At 38.5% G+C, this 26,898-nt stretch overlaps 1 protein-coding gene across 1 annotated transcript in view; it reads right to left on the minus strand.

The window, feature by feature from the left end:
• The window catches only part of LOC107562278 (chondroitin sulfate proteoglycan 4-like), a 52,249-nt gene that overhangs the window by 5,706 nt on the left and 19,645 nt on the right, over window positions 1-26,898 (minus strand). The window contains exons 2-5 of the mRNA XM_016246900.1: window positions 17,202-17,365; window positions 11,413-14,961; window positions 8,849-9,322; window positions 1,667-1,843 (exon numbers count right to left, since the gene is read on the minus strand). Coding sequence (XP_016102386.1) covers window positions 1,667-1,843; window positions 8,849-9,322; window positions 11,413-14,961; window positions 17,202-17,365 — 4,364 coding nt within the window. The remainder of the gene's footprint in view (window positions 1-1,666; window positions 1,844-8,848; window positions 9,323-11,412; window positions 14,962-17,201; window positions 17,366-26,898) is intronic.

The raw sequence follows: 26,898 nt of genomic DNA on the forward strand, positions 1-26,898 counted from the left end.
TCACTGCCTCCATCTACAGCTCTCCTGAGAGACCGAGGGGAGAAAACTGGAATTGAGTACATGGCGTAGTGCCCTGGAACAGAAAGGTCTACAGACTCATTATCATTTAGTAATCTACTTTCCACATAACGTGACCTTCAAGATTTAAGTGCATGTAAAATCATCTCCTTTCCTCATGCGAGTGCTTTTTAATGGGGGGCAATGCAGTGTCATTACTAGGGTAAATATTAGTCATACCAGATAACTCTCTATACTGCCCTCTGGTGATTGTTGGAAGACCTTTAAATCACTTCCTGTGTAGTACATATATGCATGGGCATCCACTAGATGGTAGCACTAGACCAGAGTACAGCACGAGTGAAGTTTATGAAACAAATATCTCCCAAATTGGGCTGGAAATGGCTGTTTCTTCATACTCAATATTTAATAGCTGTAACATGGATCAGAGGCTGCATGGCAAATCAAATCCCAGCATGCAGTGCTGAGGCCTGCTTTGATGGGAAACTGCAATCTCTCTCTGATTAGACTGGTGTGTCTCTATAGGGTCTCTACATCAAAGCTCAGGGGGCCCAGAACTGATATATTACTGTGCGTGTGTGATTGTGTGGATGAATCTTACAAAAGTTTCATGTTTCATGCCAAAATCAAAAGGAAAAGCATATGAAATTGTAAAACGAAGCCATTTTAGGAATATTGTCATTTTTGGCACTGGGTCTTTATTTTCATGACAATTATTGCAAACAAAATGCAAAACCGCTCATTCACAATACTGTAATGTGAGAAGTGTTTTTTTAAGTACAATTAGTAGATCATTTAATTTCAATAAAGGCATTTTTTTCACATTACGCTCAGTAGAATGATTTTTATTCTTTATAATTTAGTTATCATTTTGTAAATTAATATATACATAACTATAATTTTTTTAATTGATAAATGAGACTTTTGTATAAATGTATAATTGTTTGAATTTTTTTGCATATATATGTACAGTATATATATATATATATATACTGCAAATAAAATACATTAAAATATTATATATTATTTTAATAATTTTATAAATATTATATTTATTATATATATTTAAATCTAATACATGTTTTTGCTTTTGATTTTAATAAAATATAAAAATATAAACTAAATATAAATTTAAATATAAACCAGGCACTTTTAGTGAGATAATCGGATTATAAGTGTGTGTGTGTTAGACACTGTGCTGGTAAAACTTGTGTTTGCAATTTTGGAAAGAGCAGGTCTGAATTTGGACTTTCTCTGTTATTATCATCTGTAACCATCGAAAATTGAGGTGTCCTGGATTAAAGCATGTCTGATACAAAGACAGACAGAGAGAAAGCATGTGAGCTAGAGAAGGGGAACTATCCTCATGTGGAAAAACACACATATCATTATTTCACATTTTGCGGGACTCGAGCGGTCTCTCCGATTGGTCTGTTTTCCCTCCAGCCCAGAAGCCGAATTCTTGCCACCGTCATGGTTTTCCAAAAATATGAGTTTCCACGGCGACCGAAAACCACAGACAACATCAAGCAAGCACTGAATGATACTCTGTGTTCCAGCGGAGGGAGTCGCTCTGAAATTTTCCGACTACGTATCTGTTCTAGAAGCTTCATTAATGTTTAAAACAGGGAAAATGGTCTTGGTGTACCTCCATTCCGGTGTTGCGTTGGATGTGGGGCGGTTCGTCATTCACAGGGAGGATGGTGATGCCGATGGTCAGGGACGCACTCCTGCGGGTGATGTGAAAAGCGGATGCCATGAGGGTGAAACTGTCCTCTGTGGTCTCGCTGCTGTCGTGGAAGTAGTACACCTGTCCCTGTTGTACCTGAGGAAACACAACATACACAACAGATATCAAAAATCCAGTTACACACACCTAATCCTTTTTCTGACCATTAGGGCATTTTTGGTTTTACAGTAACTTTTTATTTTGTCGTTTTTCAAGTGACGAGACAATAAAAACATCCTTTTAAAATTCTGTAGATGTAGTTTCCCTCCAAAAAGATGAAATAAATAAACACTAAATACCATAGTAACCATAGTTCCTGTTTTCAGGATTGTTTCATGTTGCTAATCAGCATCTTTGTTTATTTTACTGTTTTTTTTTGGCACTTTTTATTTGTAGAATAACCCTCATGTTGTGTTGCAGTCGTTGAGGATTTTCTTTTTCCTGAAAATTTGAGTAATGTTGTCACATTGGACTACAACCCAACAACTTGCAAAGGATTTGTTTGACTTTTTGGGGATTTTTCCCTCACCTTCTTGTCAAAAATCACTCATAAACTTTTTGTTATGCTATATTATTACCAAATATTGGATTCAATCTTTTTTTATCATCTTGTTAAAAATGTTTTCTTTCATTTAGCACAGGTTTTGTATTTCTTTTTGGAACTGATTGATCAAAGGCCTCGTTGATCTGAACTTATTCCCCTCAGTTATTAGTGAATATTGCCACAATTATCTACAACTAATGTTTTTTTCACTGAAAAACTGTGTTTAGTTAAGATCAAAGAGGCCTGATAAATCCTTTCCAAAAATAAATACAAAACCTGTCGTAATTAAAAGAAAACAAGTTGATAAACAGATAGAATCCAATATTTGCTGATAATACAGCATAGAGACTAAGCCACATCTCCAAACTTTTTTTAATTATAAGATTAACATGGTTGTGAATAGTAAAGCTGTTCTTCCAAACAAGCCATTGCTCGGTATCATTACATAATCAAATTGTGGATTTAATGTGGGTGGTCAGATGCACTTTTTAAACAAAGTGCAGATTTAGTCAAACAAACATAATGCAAAGCTCTAGGAAGCCCCACAGCTGCGAGCGTGTCATGTGAAACTGAAGTATGTGTGTCTGGCGCAGGAGGTCAGACGTCTGCCGTTTGTCATATGTTGTACAGATTTTAACAGGTTCCAGATGATCAGATCGTTGCACATAGTACAAACTATAGTGCAAATCTTAACAATGACCACAAGCCCTCACCTTTTCTTCAGGAAACATAACAATCTAACTGCCATTTAATTTTTTTGCATATTTTCATTAGTACGAGCACCAGCTCCATGTGTCAGAGCTATGTGCTAACCGCTAAGCCACAGCTTATGCTAACAGATTTTTTAGCAGAGAAAAGCTGTGCTTCACCTCTTTCTGACATTAAGTCTGCATATTCTCATGTTTGTCAGGAAATCAGTAATCAGTGCCATTTGGAATCTTGTTTTAAAACCAAAATGTTCAAAAGAAAGAAGGCGCAACTTTATTGTTGCTGACACTGCCGTCTCCATGTTGTGAAGACGCTGTGTGTTTCGTTGCAAAAGCGAAACTACTTTGTTTGGTCTTCCAAAAGAGGACACGACTAGAAATCAGTGGTTAAGTTGTATTTACAACACTGTTCCAGAACAGTTCAACCCAAATATTCAGATGTGTGCAGCACATTTTATGGAGGACTGTTTCCTGATCCTGGTAGAGTAGCCTACAATGCCGGCTGTTCTGACTCACAGACTCCAAGTACGTTTTCATATTTAAAGAATTTGCCACTGATGATTCAAACTCGAGTTTTGAGCAGTGTAGAGTAGGGCTTGTTGTTTGTAATTTCTCTGATCACAAATACAGACATGGTTTTATGTTTACGTGGCGCGATGCAACGCGTAAAAAGACAGCATAAGTCATTATAATCAGTAATTATGTCCATACTGGATGCAACAAATGCCTCGTTTATAATGGGTTTTAATGTTTTTGTCTCATCGCTCCAGGACACGGCATCACAGTATGGTAGGGAGCTGGGTTGCCAGGTTTTCACAAGAAAACCCGCCCAATCGCTACTCAAAACTAGCCCAATCGCGTTTCGAGGGGGTAACAATCGCGTTCCGGGGGGAAAAAATACACGTTTTTTGGCAGGGTTCCCCTGCTAAAATTCGCATTCCAGGGGATAAATATCATGTTATTGGAGTCGCTTCAACCTGCGGACATGAAACACAACCCGTGGCAACAGTGTTAAATTAGCCCAATTCCGCGGGAAAACCGCGGACTTGGCAACACTGGTAAGGGGCGTAACATTTCCGTCACACGCTTGAGGTATTCGGCCAATCACAACGCACTGGATAGCTGGCCAATCAGAGCCCACCTCGCTTTTTCAGACCGATGAGCTTTGTAAAAATCGACGCGTTTCAGAAAGGCGGGGCATAGAGGAGAAACAATAATGTACAGTATGTAGAAAATAATGTTTTTTTTTTACCTTAAACCGCATAAACACATTTCATTACACCAAATACACAAAATAATGTTCTTTTTAGCAGCATCATATGACCCCTTTAAGGTTTTTCTAGATATTTCGACTTGAAAATAAGTTAAAAAAGGCTAATTAACTTGGGTTATGCAGTATTTACGCAGTATGGGTGTCACAGTGTGGATGCTAACCGTTATGACACAAACTCTGAGAGAACAGAAGTTTTTGTAGAGAAAACCTGAGCTTCATTTCTTTCTGCTGCTGTTTAGCCAGTAAATTGGTGTGTTTGCCAGGAAATCGATACTGCTACCGACTGTTCACAGAAGATGTCAACTTTCCAAATCTGGTGAAATATTTCAGCTAACATGCTAATGGCTGAGAATCTTTGATTATTTTAAGTTGACCTTTTGGCCATTTTTTATTAATAATACAGTAGAAAAAGGAAAGGAAAAGAAGGAAGAAAAGAAACAGCAAACATCACGATCCGCCTGTCTGATCACCACAGCCCATTTTATCAAAGTGTGCATGCTAAGGCTTTTAATCACTTGGTAGAAGCTAGTCACATTGGTCACAGATGTCAACATGGACAGGCTTGTGACATCTTCAAAACATTAATAATGCTAATATTAATAAAATATTGATAAGAATAATGTTAATACATATAATATTAAAAGGATAGTCCACCTAAAAATGAAAATTCTGTCATTATTTACTCACATGTCATTCCAAACCTATATGATTTTATGTTTTTTTTTTTTTTCCCAGTGGAACTTAAAATAAGATATGTTTTAACCAAACATTTTCGGTTCCCATTGACAAAAAAATACAATGAATGTCAATGGGAACCAAAATTTGGTTACCAACATTCAGCTTCAAAAGTTCCACAAAAGAAAGGAAGTCACAGGTTTGGAACAACATGAGGGTGAATAAATGATTTTCATTAAATTTTTGGGTGAACTATTCCTTAATATTAATAGTGTTAATACAAGTTTGATTTACTACAGTAACAACTTTGGCACTTGTTGTCCAATGTAAAATCAAAGTCCTAAAGGAAAAAGCCAAAGCTCTGCAAGAAGCTGTTTCACATTATTCTGTTGTTTAGTCTATATTTGTTTTGAAATTTAAAACTGTTGGCGACTATCTACATAAGATATCAATTTTTGTAGCAGAGGAGAAATGTATTCCAGATTGTTTCGTCCTGACATGTTAATATCCGTTCTATCTCTTTCTTTTTGAAGCCCTGAACTGTTTTGAGATGTTTTCATCTCAGTGTGCTGTGAATGTTTGCTACTATGCTGCACCGTAAGCTATCATTACAATCTGTCCCCTGGTGTGGCAGCCATGACCGGCAGTATACAAACCGACCGCTGACTCCACAACACAGAATAAAGAAACTCCACATTCAGCTCAGTAATGAGCATGACGCATTCATATTTAATTTAGGAACAATTCCGCTTTGGTTCCTTTCCTGCACAGTAGTTTCTTTCCATATGGAACATATTAGTTGTGTTTCAGAAAGCATTGCATAACTGAAGAAAGGAAATGTAGAGCACAGGACAGCGAGAGCCAGAGCGGTTAAGACATCGTGCATTAAGATGTAGTGTGGAGCTGCTGCACACAATTAAGTTATTCTGACAGCTGGAATAAAACCACCAAAAGACATTGATTCTGAACTTCAAATTCAATCTTTCCTCCATCTGTGATCTGCCTCTCTCTCTCTTTCTCTTATCCTGCCGTTCTCTGTCTGATCTGAGAGCTGTGTTCATTGCATAAAATATCTGTCAAACTAAGACCACTAATGTCCTGCTGTGCCTCAATCTCTGAAAGGAATATTCAGTATTATTTTCAAGTTCAGACCTTCAAAATGTCTACGCCACTGTTTTCAATAACAACAAAAGCATATGTGACCTGCTTCGTCATTTTGAGTCTCTTAGATTTTGACAAAAACAAGCAAAGTCTCAGCTTTCAAATTCTATTAAGATTACAATTGTACATTTACACTCCCAAACATTGTTGAGATTTAATATTAGAAATGTCAGAAAACTGTATTTTGGAGAAAATTACCTTTAAAACATTCCAAACAATTCTTTAAAAATTATCTGACAGAATTAGCAGATATAATATAATATAATATAATATAATATAATATAATATAATATAATATAATATAATATAATATAATATAATATATATTTTTGCAATATAATATAATATAATATAATATAATATAATATAATATAATATAATATAATATAATATAATATAATATAATATAATATAATATAATATAATATAATATAATATAATATAATATAATATAATATAATATATATTTTTGCAGGTAAACATGTTAGCTATGTACAATGCAAAAAAAAAAAAAGAGTACAAATATTGAAACATTACTTGATATGCAAAATTACTTGACATATAACAGTTTGTCTTCTGACAAAATTTTAAATGAAGTGAGTTTATAGCTAAAAAAAAAAATTAAAAATCTGTCAATGGGGCCAAATGGACTCATTGGCAATCCATCTGTTCTTTTTTTTAAGAATTAAGTCACTCAATTTTGATATTTCTGTCAGAAAAAGACTTTATATATCATGCCATTTTGCTTCTCAAGTAAATCTCAATTTAAGAATGCTGAAAGATTTTATTGAAAAACAATTTGTGCAGTGTACAAGCTGTTTTATTGATGTTTAAAAGTTGGCCATTATGAGAGATACGTATCTTTCAACAAACTTTGTGATGATTTTCCTGCTACAAATTATTGTGAAGATGCTAGTCTCTCACACACTACATTAAAGATTATTTTTAACATGAACTTTTTGAATATCCAGATAGAACTGACACTATTTGAAAACGGGGAATTTGCAATTCTGTTTTGGTGACACAGAAATTGAGCCTGAAGTTGAAAATAACTTGGGAAGTTCATCTGTTCTAGCTGAATCGCTCCTGAGTTAACCTGATCTCTGTTTTCAAAGTCGCACGCCTGGTGGCACGGTGTAAATACTTTATTTGCGGGATATATGGGCTAGTTTATTCTGGCCTGCGGCAGCAGGGAAGCGCAAGTCAGAATTTCCATCAAGTTGGAACGGCAGTCATAAGAGCAATGTCTAACCGCTCTCAAACAACAGCATATCATCATCTGCTCACCCTCACTGCTCATATTGTGACTTTCTTCCTCCTGTGAAACTCTCAGCCCATTTCCATGCTGCTCGAGCAAACAGTGAAAGCATATTGTGACCAGTGGTTGTCAAGCTCCAAAAAGGAGAGCTAAGCACCATAAAAGTTGTCTTTATGACTCAGAAGCAACATTTCAAGTTTTCCGAAGTCACATGATAGCTTTACGTGAGGAACAGACCACAGTTTCAGTCATTTAATGATGCTTTCCACTACAGATCTTGAATCTCATTTGCATATGCACATTTTCTGTCTAGCTGCACCAATATAGTATTATGAGTCATTTGGACTGCTGTTATGGAGATTTTATGTCCTTTTTGGACATTCAGACCCCCTGGTCACGATATGCAATCATAGAATGGTAAAAATCAGTGCGAAGATTATGCAAAATATCTAATTTTGTGTTCCATGGAAGAAAGTTAGTTAGAGAATGAGTAAATTATTAGAGTTTTTAAATTGTATGTCAGTGTTGTGATTGTTCACCAAAGCTAAAACTACTAAAAATCGTTTTCTGTAATTGAATAAAGCTGAAATAAAATCTAAGTATTAGATGGAAAAATCTGTAGCTATGCCTCTGATGTCCATATGTGACCCTGGACCACAAAACCAGTCTTAAGTCGCTGGGGTATATTTGTAGCAATAGTCAAAAATACATTGTATGGGTCAACATGATTGATTTTTCTTTTATGCCAAAAATATTTTATAAATTTCCTACTGTAAATATATTCAAACTTAATTTTTGATTAGTAATATGCATTGCTAAGAACTTCATTTGGACATCTTTAAAGGCGATTTTCTCAATATTTTGATTTCTTTGCACCCTCAGTTTCCAGATTTTCAAATAGTTGTATCTCGACCAAATATTGTCATATCCTAACAAACCACACATCAACGGAAAGCTTATTTATTCAGCTTTCGGATGATGTATAAATCTCAATTTCGAAAAATTGACCCTTATGACTGGTTTTGTGGTCCAGAGTCACATAAAGTTTGGCGAACATGTTTCTGAGGTTACGCCTCCCATCAATATTCATGGCCACGCCTCTGATGGCCATATAAGAGCTGGCGAACACATTTTAGCACAGGCCAATCCTCTTTCCATGCCTAAAATCAATGGCCACACCTCTGATGTCAATACAAGGGTTGGTTAACATGTTTCCGAGGTGAAATTAGAATTTTTTTTGCAACTAACTGAAATAAATGTTTAAGCAAAATCACTAGAACTGAAATAAAAATTAATTAAGGCTATATATATATATATAAATATTTTAAAAACAAAAACTAATAAAAGTGATACAATTGCTAAATCTTAAATTAAAATGAAAACTGAACATATAAAAATAAAAGCTAATTCAAAATATTAATATAATAAATACTATAATTGTATATAAATAATACTAAAATGTTGTGTATTTTTTGGCACTCACATCCTCCCAGGTGAAGGTGTCAATTCCATCTTCTTCATCCAGATACTTAATATCTCCATGCTGAGGTGCTTCCTCCATAGAAAAGTCGATGTTCTTGGAACGGTAGAACTGGTGTGTGATATTCAGAACCTCTTGGGTCAGCGCCACAGATCCACCCTCCCTCACTGTAAGGTTGACCACCTGGATGGGTATGATGCGTGGAACAATGACCACCTGCACCTCTAGATCTTCTACGGTAGTGAAGCCATTGCTGACATCAACGATAAAGTGGTCCTGGCCCTGGCCCTGAAGGGAAGCGGAGACGTAAAAGATTCTACCCAGGTTTATGTCCTCTTGTGTGAAAGACTGAATGTAGTCCAGCACGGGTGATGCCATACTGTCCGAGTCGTTGTTAAGTTTGACTACATGACCCAGCCGTGGAAAGTCTTTGACAGAGTACACCATCTCTGTGGGCAGGATGTCTCTTTGCATCACCTTAGAGAACGACAAGAAGACCTAAAAATGAGTGCAGTAAGAAACTGGAAAAACTGCTTTCAAATGCTGCATATCCCTACAGACTGCCAGGTACCAGGTATCTTTTAATAATAATTACCTTCAGAACAAACAGAATTTTTCTTTCACATTGTACGGTACACTCTTTCACTAATGCATTTAAGAAAAGTTCACCTAAAAATAGAAAGCCTCATTTACTCAAAGTCATGCCATTCCAAATCCAAACTGTTGAAGAATTTGTATTTGCATACATTTAAATATCATGTTTGATGTCAATAATGTTTGAACTTATGTAAATGGAAATAACATTCAAGAGATTTAACAAGAAAAAAAGTTATATGCGCACTACATGATGATGAGTAAAGGAATTTCATTGTTGATTGAACTATCCCTTCAAATGAAATCTTAGAGTAATATTTACACAGTTTGAAAATACTTAAATATGTTTTGATCTATTAATGGTACTGAATGATACATTATAGAAACCTTGAGCTGTTATCAAAAATTAGATTATGCAAAATCCCCTATTCAGCATGTGATAAATCTCAGAAATGCTTAGAGGAAAAAGTAATACAAAATATAAATCAATGTCAGGTATCACAAATGTCCTAATGAATCTGAGCAGAGGCTGTTTCCTCTACTGCAACACTTGGGTAATTACTGAAAATACACTCAGCAGAGCATCAACAACAAGGGCGTGCAACCCCAGGTGCCCCCCCACTACCAGATGTCTTGCGATAGGCTTGTTTTTAGTAAATTTCTAACTGCATCTGGCAGTGGCGGATCCTGGCATGTGTAGGCGGATTTCCTTCACTCACACAAAACTGGACGTGTGCTTTTAAATATTGTTCTTTTATGAATTGGCTCTGCTCTGTCACTGTCTCTGTCTCCGTCTCTCTTTGTTTAGTGAGTGTACACGATGTATTATAACATACATCGTTCCGCAAACACAACAATGTTGTGCCCCCCCCTCTGGCCACCCTCTTTTGAGCCAGTGCCCCCGACTGGCCCCCCCATTTAAAATGCTCTAGACACGCCACTGGTCAACAATAGCATAACCACTGCAGAGGCTCAAGTACATTTGAAACATTGTCTGTCTTCTAAAACACACACTTTGAAACTAAATGCAAAGCAGCTCTTGGATTGATTTATGAGACCAGCATTCAGGGATTTTGGGAGCAGTGTTCTTGTGGTTCTGGAACCTTCCACAACCGTAATACAACAGCTGTTGAACACAAATTATCATTAAGGACTGTTGGAAGTCATTGTAAACTGATATGAATATTTTTGCTATATCTGCTATATGTTTAAGTGCTGTCTTTATGCCTTTGGATAAGAACTTATGACTTGACATGAAATAACACTTTCATGGCCTCTTTCCTAAAACACAATTTGTAGAAATCCATTCGTAAGACCATTTTTTGTCTAAATTGCTGCACTTAATTTGGTAACAGTGTTCTTTTTTGTGATACAAATTATTAAAATTTTATCGAGTGTTCAGAACTGTTCCTGCCTTATCCCAGTTCACTACAGTAAGCCTACAGTAATGATTTAGATACTGAACAAAACTTGCAATTTTATGTATGTACCACAAATGGCAATAGAGAGGTTAGAGTTCTGTAGTGCATCTACAATAACTGTTTTTACAAACAATTTACACCGTTTTAAGCTTGAACATTTTTTTTTGATATGTAATTAAAGGGGTCATATGATGCGATTTAAATTTTTCCTTTCTCTTTGGAGTGTTACAAGCTCTTGGTGCATAAAGAAGATCTGTAAAGTTGCAAAGACTAAAGTCTCAAATCCAAAGAGATATTCTTTATAAAAGTTAAGAGTCAGCCACACCTACCTAAAACGGCTCGTTCTAACATGCCCCCACATATCAACGTCACATGTGGAAATATTAGCATAATGCCACCCAAATGTGCACGCAAAGAAAGAAGGCGTGGTTTCAGGAACAGCAGTCGTGTTGATGCAGCCATGTCAGGGAGACTATTTCCAGAAAATGTCAACAAGATGAAAAAAAATCATTAATATTTAAAAACATATATATTTTAGAAAGGTAGTTTTACCGCCAGGTGGCTTGCGTCAATAACAGAATGCTCTCCTTCATAGGCAAGGATCACCATGTTCGACACAACCAGTGGCTGTGGCAGGTAACCTTTCTTGAATATATTAATCCTGAAAGTGCCCTCCGTGGACCAATCCTTTGCTTGGGCAGTGAAGGCAAAGGAATCTTTTGAGCTAAGGCTCTGGTCATTGTGTTCGTAGGAGACCACACCCTTAGTCAGGTCCTCTTGTGTAAATGTGGAAGATTCAATTCCACTGACTATAATCCTACCATCACTGGGAGGAGAAGTCACATCATAAATAATCTCAGCTGCACTTCTAATGTCCATGTTGGTCTCTGCACTTAGCAGACTGGTGTTCAGCGTCTTGGTGCTACCATGGTCCATTACCACCATGGTATTGTTGGCTATACGTAGATAAGGGTCACCTGCTTGCACTTGAAGTACAGCTGTTGTCTTATGTAAACCATCAGATACTTGAAGTTGGAATCGCTCACGGTCTGCACCATGGTGGACAAACAGAACCTTCCTGTCCCTCAGGTCAGCCTGGGTAAAGCGGAAGAGCGGTTGCGATGGATCTACTGCAGAGACAATATTTCCTGAAAGAATTCCCACTCTCACATAAACCAGCTGGGTGTCATTAAAGTCAGAGTCATCATCTTTGAATAGAATGTCATCAGTGGTCAATAAACGATGGCCATTTCTGACAACATTAAAAGGTTTGTGGATTACCCTTTGAGGTACGTAGTCATTCCTGGATTGTATTGCAATGTTAAACACTCCCCTCAGTACCTCATGACCCTCATCTTGCCAACCATTGCCACCTCTTGAATCAAATGCCAGAAAGGTAAACTGGTCATGACTTGTTTCTGATCCGTCATGCTTGTAGACCATCCTGTTCAAAGAGAGATCCTCATTGCTAAAGACTTGAATTGCACCATCAAACCTTTGCATACCTGGTGGAGAGTCTCTAAAAAGACGACCATGTTTGGGATCTTGTACTATCCTGTACACAAAGTCTGTTGAGGTGGAGGTTTGAACCCAGAGATATTCTTTATTTATGATGTTCTCATTTCCTTCTAGCACAACAAGTCTCTCATTGATTAGGACAGGAGCATCAGAATCAGCCTTGATTTTGACTGGAAAGGTGTATACTCTGGAGTACTGATCCTCTGCGAATACTTTGAAGTGGAACTGATCCTCAAAGTCAACTGCTCTGTGGACACGAGGGCTGTAACTGATGAAACCATTCAAAATGTCTTGTTGGGTGAAGGTATCACCATCAGACAACTCTTTATCAAGCATCATCAAGACTCCCTGGACTGGGCTTTTTGTAATCATGTACTGGACTGATCTTGAATCAATGTTGCTTTCCCTCACAAAATCTTGTAGTTGTTCAGGTTTAATGACCTTTTGCTGCCCACCTTCAACTTCCAGAGGAACCCTTTTACCTATTCCTATAAGGGCAGGCATGATATTAATGATAAATAAGTTGTCTGGGAGGATGACCTGTCCAAGCTGTGCATTGAAGTGAATAAACTCTGTTTCTGTCCCCTTGAGATCAGCTGTGAGGTTGGGAACGTATTTCAGTCGGTTCTGCTCCAGATCAGACTGATGAAATAGTGTGACTCTTTTTGGTACCCCATTGTCTGAGATCAACTGCAGTTCTCCAAACTGAAGTGGCTGAGTGACATTATACTCAACGTCTCCAGTTTTTGGAGTTGCAGAAATGGACAGATTTTGTATTCCAATTGGGGTGCTGTCATCCTGGGTGATCAGAAGGCCAGTATTTGTGACTAAAGTCATCTGTGGCTGGATGATAAGCAACTTAAATGTGCTTGACTGGCTAACCAAATCTCCATCTGAGACCTGCAGGGTAAGTTCCGTCACTTCTCCTCCCCTGTGCACATAGTAGATATTTCCTTCTTTCAGTTGTCTACAAGTGAACTCTCTTAGACCAAATCCTGGCTGTTGAGCATTCTCCAGATATCCAGCAGCAGTAGGGTCCGATGTGACTGTGACCTTGAGTTCATCACAACGATTGTCAGAGTCTGAGATTTTGATGAGGTTTGGGCTCAAACGTGTCCGACCATTAGCTATGATTGGGATATCACCTGCACTGAACTGAGGGATGTCATTGACTGGGATTATTTCCACTTGTAGCACATACTTGTGTGCAACACTCAAGCACTCTGGGAGATTTGTTCCATGTGCAGTCACCTCCAGCTGGATTAGATCTCCATACTGGTCATTGCCATCATGAAGATACTTGATTTTCTTGTTGACAACATCCAGAAGGGTAAACTTCTGTACCCTTGTGTGTCTTAAGTTCATATCAACCAGTCCATACCAGGGATTGTTTAGCAGAGTAAAGATGATCTCAGATTCACGAACACCTGCAGCTTTTAGGTTAAATGTTGGGTTTAGGTTTATAATGTCGATGAAGGCCTCTCCTCCCTCCGGAACCAGCAGAGGAGTGATGTCCAGGAGCTTGGAAATATTGCGGAACATCTCTGGCAATTCCTCTGTATGAAAACAGTCTCTTTCATCAGTATTGACATTAATGTATGTGATTCTTAATGGAGGTGTAGTTGTTAACTCCAAATCCTCATCATAAGTGGAGTAATCATATTCTCCTTCACATTTCACATGAATGTCTTTAGTTATCAGAGAATCCTGAAGGCTTCTGCCCTTCTGATTCACCTTGATTTCTCCTAAACATCCAATAAAGGACTCCGATGTGACCTCCTCCTCCACACGAGTCAAATAATCTTGAAACACATCCTTCATCTTCCTTTGAATGCCTCCCAGGTACAGGTTCCCTACTAGATCCAGCTTTTCCGTCTCATTAAGAGGGAGTGAAACCATTTGACTGTCCACATTTATCTGGAACTCATTGGGGTCAATCTGAACTTTAACTCTGTGCCACTGATCGTCATCCACTTTCACTTCCACATTGTCTAGCACATACATTCCACTTCCCAGATCCATTACACCTTTTAGGAAGCCTCCTGCCATTCCGATTGCAATGAAGTCTGCTTGATGTCCTGGGTGGAAAAGCAACAGAGCATCCTCAATGGTCGTCTTCATCAGCATCTCCAGGCTACGGGAGCCTGTGCTAAGTCTGGTCCAGGTAGGGAAAGAGATGAATGATTCTGGACTGATAAAGCTTGTGGTGTCTCCATCCCTTGCCTCAAACTCACTGCTGCAGCTCTCCTTGGTGTCATAGCAGACTGTAGCTGCTGAAGCCAGAATATCAAAGTCACGAGACTCAAACATAACGTTGCTCATGCAGCCACGCAGGGAGGGAACAGCTGTGCTCAGGTACTCCACTTCCAGGTCCCTCACGCCTCCAAGGAACACGCCCTGGTCGATGTTCAGGTCCTCATCTGCATCCTCCACTGGAATGAAGGTTGTGTACAGGTTGTCCACAGCCATAGTAAGTTTGGAGTCTTTCAGAATGAGAGACACATGATGGTCCAGAAGGTTACTGAGCTGGAGACCCATGCTGGAGGAGAGAACCTTTTCTCCAGATCCCATGTCAATCCTAGCCTGTAAAGATACATGCACAAACAAATTATTAAACAACAAAAGTGACAGTTAAATACAAGAAGCAAATCATATTTTTTTTTACATTTTCTGAAGAAGAAAAAAAAATGTTTGTATTATTTGCCTGTGAAAAAGTTGCTGCCATGATATTAGGGTGTTTTGAGTGGTTATCAGGGCATTGTTGTGCAGTTTCTAAGCTGTTTTGAGTGTTTTGTATAACATTGCTAATCAGTTGCTAAGATGCTCTGGTTTGTTTCTAGCGATATCATTTGAGGTAACATTCATGTTTGTAGCACAAATTTGCCGAATGAATTGCGTGCTAAAGGTTTATACTTATTAGTATAAGGAGCTTGTTCAAGGTTTTAGGGTTTTCTTGCTCCAAAAGCACACCAATTAATCTTATCTTAGTATACAAGATAAAGGTACTGGTTAAGAATATGATTTTTCACAGTGCATTATACATGCATTCAACTGTGAATTTATGATACAGACTTTGCTGGATCAGTTGGCTATTTCAAACACTGTGTAGCCACTTAATCTGAAAATATCACAGATCTCATTTCAGATCTGCAGCCTCCAAAGATGAAAAAAGTAAATCTGAATGAATTGAATGTGTCGGTGGAAATGAGTTTTTAATGACAAATCCTGTCACTGATGAAAAAGTCCTGGTACCATTTCATATTGCAGCATAATGCAGGCAGTTTGAGCGTCTGTGTTTATCTGTGCGGAGCGGGAGCCATTTTCTAAGGAGGCTGCAGATGAAGAAGAAATACACTCAGAGCAAACCAGTAACTCATTCAAGCCGTGGAAGCTTTTTCCATGTGTTGAGCTGAGAAACTGCGACAATTCAGTCACAGTGGAGACGAAAGTGAATGTGAGTCATCCCTCTCATAAAAAACCAAGAGGCTGCTTCTCAAAAACTCACAAGAGACTTTCTCAGTGTGTGGCTCATTTCTGGGGCCCTGAAGTCTTGAAGGGCCATGAGAAAATAGTGGAGATTGTATTTATTTGTGTAGTCAGTCTGGGATTTTAAATTACATTACAAAGTAGATATTTTGAACTGAACCCTGTGCTTTCTGATTTTGCCAGATCTGATCTCTGTCTTTAGTGTACAAGTAGTCATTTACCAGGCAATTTTATCCAAAGCAGTTTAACACAAAGAGCGTTCGCACTGGCAGTGAATTACAGCAAAAAAGCAACTAGAAGTCAAAGGATGATTTAAAGGGTTAGTTCACCCAAAAATGAAAATTAGACTGTGTTTTACTTACCCTCGAAGCATCCTAGGTGTATATGAATTTCTTCTTTCAGATGAATCCAGTCGGAGTTATATTAAAAATTGTCCTGACTATTCCAAGCTCTATCATTGCAGTCAGCGGGTGTTGCAGTTGAACAGTCCACAAGTCGTCAAAGAAAGCTTGCGCATTCATAATAAAAGGTGCCGTAGACGGCTCCGGGGGATGAATAAAGGCCACCCGTAGCGAATCCATGTGTTTTTGTAAGAAAAATATCCATATTTCAAATGTAATAAACACTTTTCTCTCACTTCCGCTGACTGTCAGACACTGAAGCAGTTCCAGCGGATGACGCAGTACCTTGGCGTTGCATGATTAGTGACGAATGCGGAGAGAGAACAAAGCAAAACGCCGGATAATAATAAAGTACAAACCGAGGAATTGCAAAGAAAAATGTCGGAGGATTTCGAAATAAACCAAGAGGAGACTGGTTTTCCTTTGCTAAAGTAAGGAAACTTTGCTTCCTTTGCTCCTATAAACAAACTCGTGAGACTAGCATATCTCAGAGGCGCGAGTTCTGCGCATACGTCATACACCTTCCGCCGGAACGCCTTCCACCGATGAAAGATAATGGAAGTGAGAGAAAAGTGATTATTACGTTTGAAATGCTACAGGGGGCCTTTATTCATCCCCCGGAGCTGTCTGCAGCACATTTTATTATGAATGCGCGAGCTTTATTTGACGACTTGTGGACTGTTCAACTGCAACACCCGCTGACTGCAATGATAGAGCTTGGAATGGCCAGGACAATTTTTAATATAACTCCGACTGGATTCGTCTGAAAGAAGAAGGTCATATACACCAAGGATGCCTCTGGGGTGAGTAAAACACAAGCTAACTTTCATTTTTGGGTGAACTAACCCTTTAAGGTGGCATGAGTAGCTGTTGGTGATCCGAAAGTTAATGAATTGACCCCTAAACGATCTGAACCCAAAATGTACTGTATTTCACCTGTAATTTGCCATTGTAGAGCTCCAGCAAGAGGTAATCTCTGTGTCCCGCCGCCAGTAGGAGCAGGCCACTACGTCTGCTTGTTTTAAATTGGAGCGACACTTGAAAACTTGACAGATCCTGAATGGCATCTATTCGACAGTAGCTGTCCCCGAAATAGGAAGCTGCAAACACAGAGGGAGAAAGTTTTTTTTTATTCGAAATATTTTAATGATGACGTTCACCATTAACGTGTGAATGTGGAAGTGGGAAGACATACAGCAGATGGAAGTTTGAATTTAAAACTTTTCCAGCTGTCTTGTCAGCTGTTGTGTAGAAAAGACACTGTTCTGGCTTCAGCCCCATGAGAATGTTTATATAACTTATTTTCTGCAGGATTCCCAGAGCTTCGTGTTGTAATGTTCGGCTGTATGCTAATGTAGCCACCTGCCTTGGACTGCAAATTAGATTTTTTCCTCTATTGCTTTCACTCCTTTAGTAAATCATTCACACATCACTCCTGGGCCTTTTGTCAAGGAGATCCCCGTTCCACTGAAGGGGTTTCCAGGGGCCAAATCAACAGTGTCTACACCACGGTAACATTATACGGCCAGACTCATTGGGAAAGCCCTTCATGGAATTCTGGGAAGGATCCAGAAATGGAACATTCTCACAGGAACTATGGTCAAATGTCTTGGTAGTCAATTAATGACTCATGTAATTCTCTTAAACCGAGATCATCAACAGGATACTATTGTTACAACAAAAACGTCACATATTAGGCAAATAATGACCAAATTTGCAATAGTAAATTAAGGTTAAACATATCACAATGGTATATTCATATGAATTAAAGGAACAGTTCACCCAAAAAATAAAAATTCTTTCATCATTTACTCATTGTTGAGTGAATCATTTGATATGGTTCACAAAGAGGTCTGAAAGACTTATGGAAGTATCAGAGTGATTCAATACTTGAGTTTACTTGATCTGAGGTGAATCCAAGGTGAATCACTCTTTTTACCTGGTTACTTGAACTCACTAAATTATCCGGACAAAGATTACCAGTAAACAGTGATTTCGATTTGTTCCTCACACAAAGCTATCGTATGACTTCAGAACACTTCGAATACAGTCATCTGGACTACTTAATTACTTTTTTTTGGTTCTTTTCCATCTTTTTTGAAACTTGAAAGTTTGTACCCTTTAATTGTAATTGCATGGAAACATATCAGTACATTCTTCAAAATTTCTTATTCCACATAAGAAAGTCTGGGTTTGGAATGACATGAGGGTAAGTAAATAATGACATATTTTTGAGTAAATTACTTCTTTATCCTGATAAATATACATAATAGAGTAGCATCTGAATTCATTCAGCAAAATTTACTGTCATTAGCTAACCGCTAAGCACTAGCTCCTAAGTCAGTGGCATCCAGCCAAGTTGTGTCTCTATTTGTTCCTCTGTATTCATGCATTAAGGAAATAAAATGTTTTGAGAGATATATAGCACTTAATACTCACCATAAATAAAGTGAACTGGATGCACAAAAAACTATGGGAGTAAACTATTTTCATGTGCCAAAATATCTATTTTATGTACAAAGACTATCTTTAGAGTAATTGAAACACTCATTTGCACTCCGAGTGAGCAATGCATCAAAAGCACCAGAGATCTTCACAGTTCAGCATAGGGTTCTCACAGATACCCCCTATATACATTCAGTCGATGCACTCCAAAAACAAACACATAAATCTTGCAGAAAGAGCCAAAAACAACAGGAGGCAGAGCAAAACGCTGAAGCTCATATGATCTTTCATATAATAATCTATAACGCTGAAAAGGTTATAACATTTAAATCTGAGCCTGCAAAAGACTGTCCACACAGATCTGAGACCTTTAGATAGCATATAAAGCAGATAGAACCCAGCAAATCGAGATGAATTTTAATGAAGCTACATTTATCTGAAGCCTGTAACTCCGATTTGGTTTAAATCAGTGCTCAATAACGTTCTGCAATGGCCAGAGAGAGACCATATGGAATTAGTTGGGAATATTTCCTTCAGCTTTACGATCATCAGGTCTGTTTTTGTTGGAAAATTCACAGCGCACATGGGAGGCAGAATGAGCAACTGGAGCCCAAGGACTCTGAGGTTCAAGCCGCTGTCGGTGCGCACTGAGCATGCTCAGGCCAGAAAAGACATAAGGGCCACAGTGAGCACAGCAAGCACAGATGAATCTGGAACCCATTAAAGCTCTTTGAGGGGATTCTAAATGGGGCACATGTGTTGAAGACCCCCAACTATTCCAGAATTCAACATGCACCATACATTTAACCAAGACTCAGGTCTCGTCTTTATAGGCGAGTCGCATCTCATTCCATGGTAAAAACACAGGCGGCAGGCTTTTGTTTGTAAATGAGCATCATTATTCTGTTGGTTAGTTGATTATGAAACTCCATTAGTTTAAAGCAAACGTAGTGTTTGAAAAGAAAACCAATAGTGGAAAAATCGAGAGTGATGGCAGTATGGACAGAAAGATGGAATCTATGTGTGCCAAAGTGAAATTACAAAATCGATTTGGCATTGGTAGAAACATAAATCTATTTAAAGGGGTCCTATTATGCTTTTTCAACTTTATTTAGTCTGTAATGTTGCTGTTTGAGCATAAAAAAAGATCTGCAAAGTTACAAAGTTCAAAGTCCACTTCAAAAGGAGATATTTTATTGAACAGAAATCACTTTTCAAAAACTACAACGAATGACTCGTTTGGACTACAACACATAATTTCCAGGACTTGTGATATCACAAAAATCGCCGAATGGAACGAGACCTGGTTGAGCTGCACTAGAGAAGGCAACGAGTGTTATCACTATGTCGGAGACGCGCTAGCTTTCCCAAGACAGACGAACTTAGAGTGGTTATAATCATCCGGGTTTAAATTGCGCTCAAATTGTTTTGATTTTTACGCAATATTTACACTGAAGCTTGCAGGCGGCTATGGTAAGGGGCATGACCAGGTGCCGAGTGGAGCCAATCACAACACACACTGGCCAAGCTAACCAATCACAGCACATTTCGTATTTCAGAAGGCGGGCCTTCATTTGATACAGGAACTATTCAAGCTGTTCATTACAAACTGGGGAGAGAGGTGTTGTAATAATGTAAAATATGTGAAAAATAATGTGTTTTTCGAACAACCTAGTATGAGAGCCTGTTCTAGTACACCCCCAAAACAAAATGAAGACTTTGTAAAAGAGCATAATAGGACCCTTTTAAAGTCAACATGAAAGCAGAATTATTATTACAAATTCCTTAGATATTTGTCTTTGTAATCATCAAAATCAAAACTTGACACACATTTAAAACATCTCTGCTGCTCATGTGACGAATGTCTCTTTCAGTCCCTCGACCTCCAAACCACCTCCATTCTGCTACATAAAACCCATTTTGACAATCCAGTCAATTCTGATAAATAAGGTCAATCCTTTCCCCATTTAATATTCTATTTCACTCTGAAATATGTCAGAATATTGAAGTAAAATGTATTGATGTATTTCAAATTGACCTATAAGTGAACTGACCAATAAGTACATCATTTATCAGTGATGGTAAAGTACAGAATTCTGAGTATGTAGTGAGTCAGAACACTATTGGACATACAATTGTTGATTACACAACCGTTTATTACACTTTGCATGTACAGTAAATGTTAAAATATATTTATAAGAGTGTCATGGAAATTTTTTATATAAAAACTTTTATAGTGCAGCAGTCAGGTATAGGAAGTAAAAATCCCCTTCATTTTCTTCATAAGGGAATTGATTTTGACCTATAACTTATAAACCTTTATAGACAGATGTATTACGAGCTATGAGATTATTAATCGATGGTATATGCTTTTGTTGAAGCCGTCAAGCCGCATTATTGTGACTTATTTTTTAAATGATGTTCAACAGCGAAATTCCTGATGAAAAACTACATTACCCATCATGACGCTGCAGAGAAATCTCTACCAATCAGTGAAATGCGACAAGCAAACCAAATGCTCCTACTCCCATAAAGCACGTGATGTAATAGTTAGTCTCCTAATGCTCTAAAACTACTATGCATAAATGCAGATATTACAATAAATGTAAAAAAAAGTATGTTTCTGTATATAACATATTTAAATCAGTAGTTTTTGTCTCTGGGAAAAAAGAAATAGGGAAAAATACTTCGGAAACCAAGGGTGCTGAAAAAAAAGTGTTCTTTGATGTGACTTTCTAAGTCACACTAGCTTAATCATATGATGCTACTATTGCTCTTGCATCCTTCGCCCTGGGAAACTGTGTGCTTGTGCATATGTATGTCCCTGGACGTCTGCCAGGGCAGATGGCGCTGCCATGAGGGCCGCTCCAGTCTGTATTTTTAGTGCTCAAAGGGAACTGAGTGGGTCTCTGTCTCCTCATCCTGTGAATGAATCAGACGCACCCTAGTTTCTCAAAACCCCGTCAGATATCCGGAACAACTGGAACCAGCGGAAGCAACCTGCTGTTTAATCTGCCAAACAAGAGATGTGTAGATCATAGGCGGAGGAACCAGACTAAAAGAATCCATAATGAAGCAAGTGTTTTAGCACAGCTATATTCTGTCAAGGCCGAACCTCTCTGAAGGTGCCCTTAACTCGCTTGCTCATTTGGCTCACAAATGATTTGTTGTCCACGGCTGCGGTCATGGGGAATAAATGGATCTCTCCGCATATGAGCTCTGTGCCAGTAAAACAGGCCTGGACTCGATCCAGTCTCTGCACCATACACCTGCTCTTATAATATGACTGTCTGAACTTTCACCTGAGCTCTTGTCCCCAAATTACATTTTCACCACTACAATAAAAAAGAAAGAAAATGTGAGTCACTGAACCATGGTACCAACAGTTCTGTTTGCACTTTGCCTGCACTATTCAAACAAACACAAATAATAAATCTAAAATATACATTTTTAAGAGCACATCTCAAAACATGGCAAACATCTTTTCCTGTGTGCTCTCCATGGTAACAGGGAGTGACCATTATGTTTCCTATAACAAACCGCTGAGCTGCCGGTAAGATTAAACATAGTAAATAGTGGTTCTGCTGATGATTTGTTCCTCTGGTTATGTAGTGACTGTGTGTGTGTGTGTGTGTGTGTGAGAGAGAGAGAGAGAGAGAGAGAGAAAGAGGGATGTTTGTAATTACATCAATCTTAAAGCTGTGTTTTACTGGAGTCTCTCTCTATATAGACTCTGAGCTATTCGTGGGCAGCGCTGTTGCTATGGCAGATCAAAAACAGCCTCTGCGTTGATCAAAGTCTGTCAAGATATTTAAAAAAAATACTATTTTACAAGAAAATAAGGATGATGACACATCAGTAAACAAGTAGGCCTCTTTTTCCTCTCAAAGAGCTATATATGAAAAATAAGGGTGGAAATGGAAAAACAAGGCTTTATAGCTTTCTCTGAGCAACACATCCTTTAAAATATAGAGAAATTTTTTTTTAATTTAGATCGTTCCTTCCATTTCCTCTACCTGATTTCAAACGGGCTGATAATGCCAACAGTACGTCAAAACGTGTGTGATGATGCATCCTGACGTGCCATATTTGAATGTACACAAATGAGATTTGAGAGCTATTGTGGAGGGGAAGTTTTTCTGCAAATATCAACTTAAAAACTGGTCATCACATGAATTTATTGCATGACTTCATGACACTCATAGCACACAAGGATTCGTCAAAATGATCAAAACGAATCACTGCCCGAAGACGATGTTCATTATGCAGCCCATACGCATGTATCAGCACACAAGATAGCAGCTACAAGTGAAAATCAAAAGTGTGATAAACCCCGCTACAGACACGGTGGCCATCACATCCCACGAGCCTGTAAGTTTTCCACTGCTGTATGCCATTACTGTAAAAAAAGAGGACACATAGCTCGGGTGTGTTTAACAAAGACTAGACACAGTAGTGACAAGGATGCAGCCGGCATCACAGTCCTTTCCCTCACATTTCATTTACATATCCATCCCCTCTTCTCTCAAACACATGCTCAGAGGGAATTACTGGACTTTTTCCACAGCACACCACCGACAATTATATGAATTAAACCATCTCAACCTTTAAATACAAACAGCATGCACACATTCTCACACACTCAAAATAATACATATTAAAAGTAATATAAAATATTAGAATTTAAAGTAACTGTTTTCTATTTGAATATATCTTATATATTGATATATGCTAACATACTAAGAGCAGGCATTTGTGTGCTAGAAACGGGATATGTTTGGCCTTAAAGGTCAGAGGTCTGGATTCTGTTGCTGAACAGGAAGTGGGGGTAGGTAGATGAGCATCTGGAGAGAAAAACTCTACATCTCTATTCCATTTTTTCTTCTCTCTATCCACTCAGCGACTAAAACAACCCAGAAAACCCAGTCTTAATGTGCAGACGTCATAAACAACTGTTTTTGCTTTCCACAGGAGCTGAGGCCCATGTTTGGTTTGCAGTAGCAGAACTGCAGAGAACGAGGGAACATGCTGAATTATTTTCCCTAGCGTACACATAGCACTTTCAGATGCTCCCAGCAGAATGCTTAGAAGCTGATGCTAGATTCACCGCAGCAGTGCGAGAAACTGCCCTGTTGGCATGATGTCACTCACCTGCATGCTAAAGGGAGACATTGTGAGGGGAAAAAAGGGGTAGAACCTAGAATTAAAGGGGTCATATGATGCGATTTCAATTTTTCCTTTCTCTTTGGAGTGTTACAAGCTCTTGGTGCATAAAGAAGATCTGTAAAGTTGCAAAGACTAAAGTCTCAAATTCAAAGAGATATTCTTTATAAAAGTTAAGAGTCAACCACGTCTACCTAAAACGGCTCGTTCTAACACCCCCCCACATGTCTACGTCACGATGTGGGAAGATTTGCATAATGCCACCCAAATGTTCACGCAAAGAAAGAAGGCGTAACTTTTATTCTGGCTGTAGTGTTGTTGCTGCCGCCGCCATGTCATGAAGGCACTGTGTGTTTCATTGTGAAATTGAAACTGCTTTGTTTGGCCTTCCAAAAGAGGACAGCAAACCAAATGCTCCTACTCCCATAAAGCACGTGATGTAATAGTTAGTCTCCTAATGCTCTAAAACTACTATGCATAAATGCAGATATTACAATAAATGTAAAAAAAAGTATGTTTCTGTATATAACATATTTAAATCAGTAGTTTTTGTCTCTGGGAAAAAAGAAATAGGGAAAAATACTTCGGAAACCAAGGGTGCTGAAAAAAAAGTGTTCTTTGATGTGACTTTCTAAGTCACACTAGCTTAATCATATGATGCTACTATTGCTCTTGCATCCTTCGCCCTGGGAAACTGTGTGCTTGTGCATATGTATGTCCCTGGACGTCTGCCAGGGCAGATGGCGCTGCCATGAGGGCCGCTCCAGTCTGTATTTTTAGTGCTCAAAGGGAACTGAGTGGGTCTCTGTCTCCTCATCCTGTGAATGAATCAGACGCACCCTAGTTTCTCAAAACCCCGTCAGATATCCGGAACAACTGGAACCAGCGGAAGCAACCTGCTGTTTAATCTGCCAAACAAGAGATGTGTAGATCATAGGCGGAGGAACCAGACTAAAAGAATCCATAATGAAGCAAGTGTTTTAGCACAGCTATATTCTGTCAAGGCCGAACCTCTCTGAAGGTGCCCTTAACTCGCTTGCTCATTTGGCTCACAAATGATTTGTTGTCCACGGCTGCGGTCATGGGGAATAAATGGATCTCTCCGCATATGAGCTCTGTGCCAGTAAAACAGGCCTGGACTCGATCCAGTCTCTGCACCATACACCTGCTCTTATAATATGACTGTCTGAACTTTCACCTGAGCTCTTGTCCCCAAATTACATTTTCACCACTACAATAAAAAAGAAAGAAAATGTGAGTCACTGAACCATGGTACCAACAGTTCTGTTTGCACTTTGCCTGCACTATTCAAACAAACACAAATAATAAATCTAAAATATACATTTTTAAGAGCACATCTCAAAACATGGCAAACATCTTTTCCTGTGTGCTCTCCATGGTAACAGGGAGTGACCATTATGTTTCCTATAACAAACCGCTGAGCTGCCGGTAAGATTAAACATAGTAAATAGTGGTTCTGCTGATGATTTGTTCCTCTGGTTATGTAGTGACTGTGTGTGTGTGTGTGTGTGTGTGAGAGAGAGAGAGAGAGAGAGAGAGAGAAAGAGGGATGTTTGTAATTACATCAATCTTAAAGCTGTGTTTTACTGGAGTCTCTCTCTATATAGACTCTGAGCTATTCGTGGGCAGCGCTGTTGCTATGGCAGATCAAAAACAGCCTCTGCGTTGATCAAAGTCTGTCAAGATATTTAAAAAAAATACTATTTTACAAGAAAATAAGGATGATGACACATCAGTAAACAAGTAGGCCTCTTTTTCCTCTCAAAGAGCTATATATGAAAAATAAGGGTGGAAATGGAAAAACAAGGCTTTATAGCTTTCTCTGAGCAACACATCCTTTAAAATATAGAGAAATTTTTTTTTTAATTTAGATCGTTCCTTCCATTTCCTCTACCTGATTTCAAACGGGCTGATAATGCCAACAGTACGTCAAAACGTGTGTGATGATGCATCCTGACGTGCCATATTTGAATGTACACAAATGAGATTTGAGAGCTATTGTGGAGGGGAAGTTTTTCTGCAAATATCAACTTAAAAACTGGTCATCACGTGAATTTATTGCATGACTTCATGACACTCATAGCACACAAGGATTCGTCAAAATGATCAAAACGAATCACTGCCCGAAGACGATGTTCATTATGCAGCCCATACGCATGTATCAGCACACAAGATAGCAGCTACAAGTGAAAATCAAAAGTGTGATAAACCCCGCTACAGACACGGTGGCCATCACATCCCACGAGCCTGTAAGTTTTCCACTGCTGTATGCCATTACTGTAAAAAAAGAGGACACATAGCTCGGGTGTGTTTAACAAAGACTAGACACAGTAGTGACAAGGATGCAGCCGGCATCACAGTCCTTTCCCTCACATTTCATTTACGTATCCATCCCCTCTTCTCTCAAACACATGCTCAGAGGGAATTACTGGACTTTTTCCACAGCACACCACCGACAATTATATGAATTAAACCATCTCAACCTTTAAATACAAACAGCATGCACACATTCTCACACACTCAAAATAATACATATTAAAAGTAATATAAAATATTAGAATTTAAAGTAACTGTTTTCTATTTGAATATATCTTATATATTGATATATGCTAACATACTAAGAGCAGGCATTTGTGTGCTAGAAACGGGATATGTTTGGCCTTAAAGGTCAGAGGTCTGGATTCTGTTGCTGAACAGGAAGTGGGGGTAGGTAGATGAGCATCTGGAGAGAAAAACTCTACATCTCTATTCCATTTTTTCTTCTCTCTATCCACTCAGCGACTAAAACAACCCAGAAAACCCAGTCTTAATGTGCAGACGTCATAAACAACTGTTTTTGCTTTCCACAGGAGCTGAGGCCCATGTTTGGTTTGCAGTAGCAGAACTGCAGAGAACGAGGGAACATGCTGAATTATTTTCCCTAGCGTACACATAGCACTTTCAGATGCTCCCAGCAGAATGCTTAGAAGCTGATGCTAGATTCACCGCAGCAGTGCGAGAAACT

Source organism: Sinocyclocheilus grahami, unplaced genomic scaffold (assembly GCF_001515645.1).
Source record: "Sinocyclocheilus grahami isolate Dianchi unplaced genomic scaffold, SAMN03320097.WGS_v1.1 scaffold816.1, whole genome shotgun sequence".
Taxonomy (NCBI): Eukaryota; Metazoa; Chordata; class Actinopteri; order Cypriniformes; family Cyprinidae; genus Sinocyclocheilus; species Sinocyclocheilus grahami.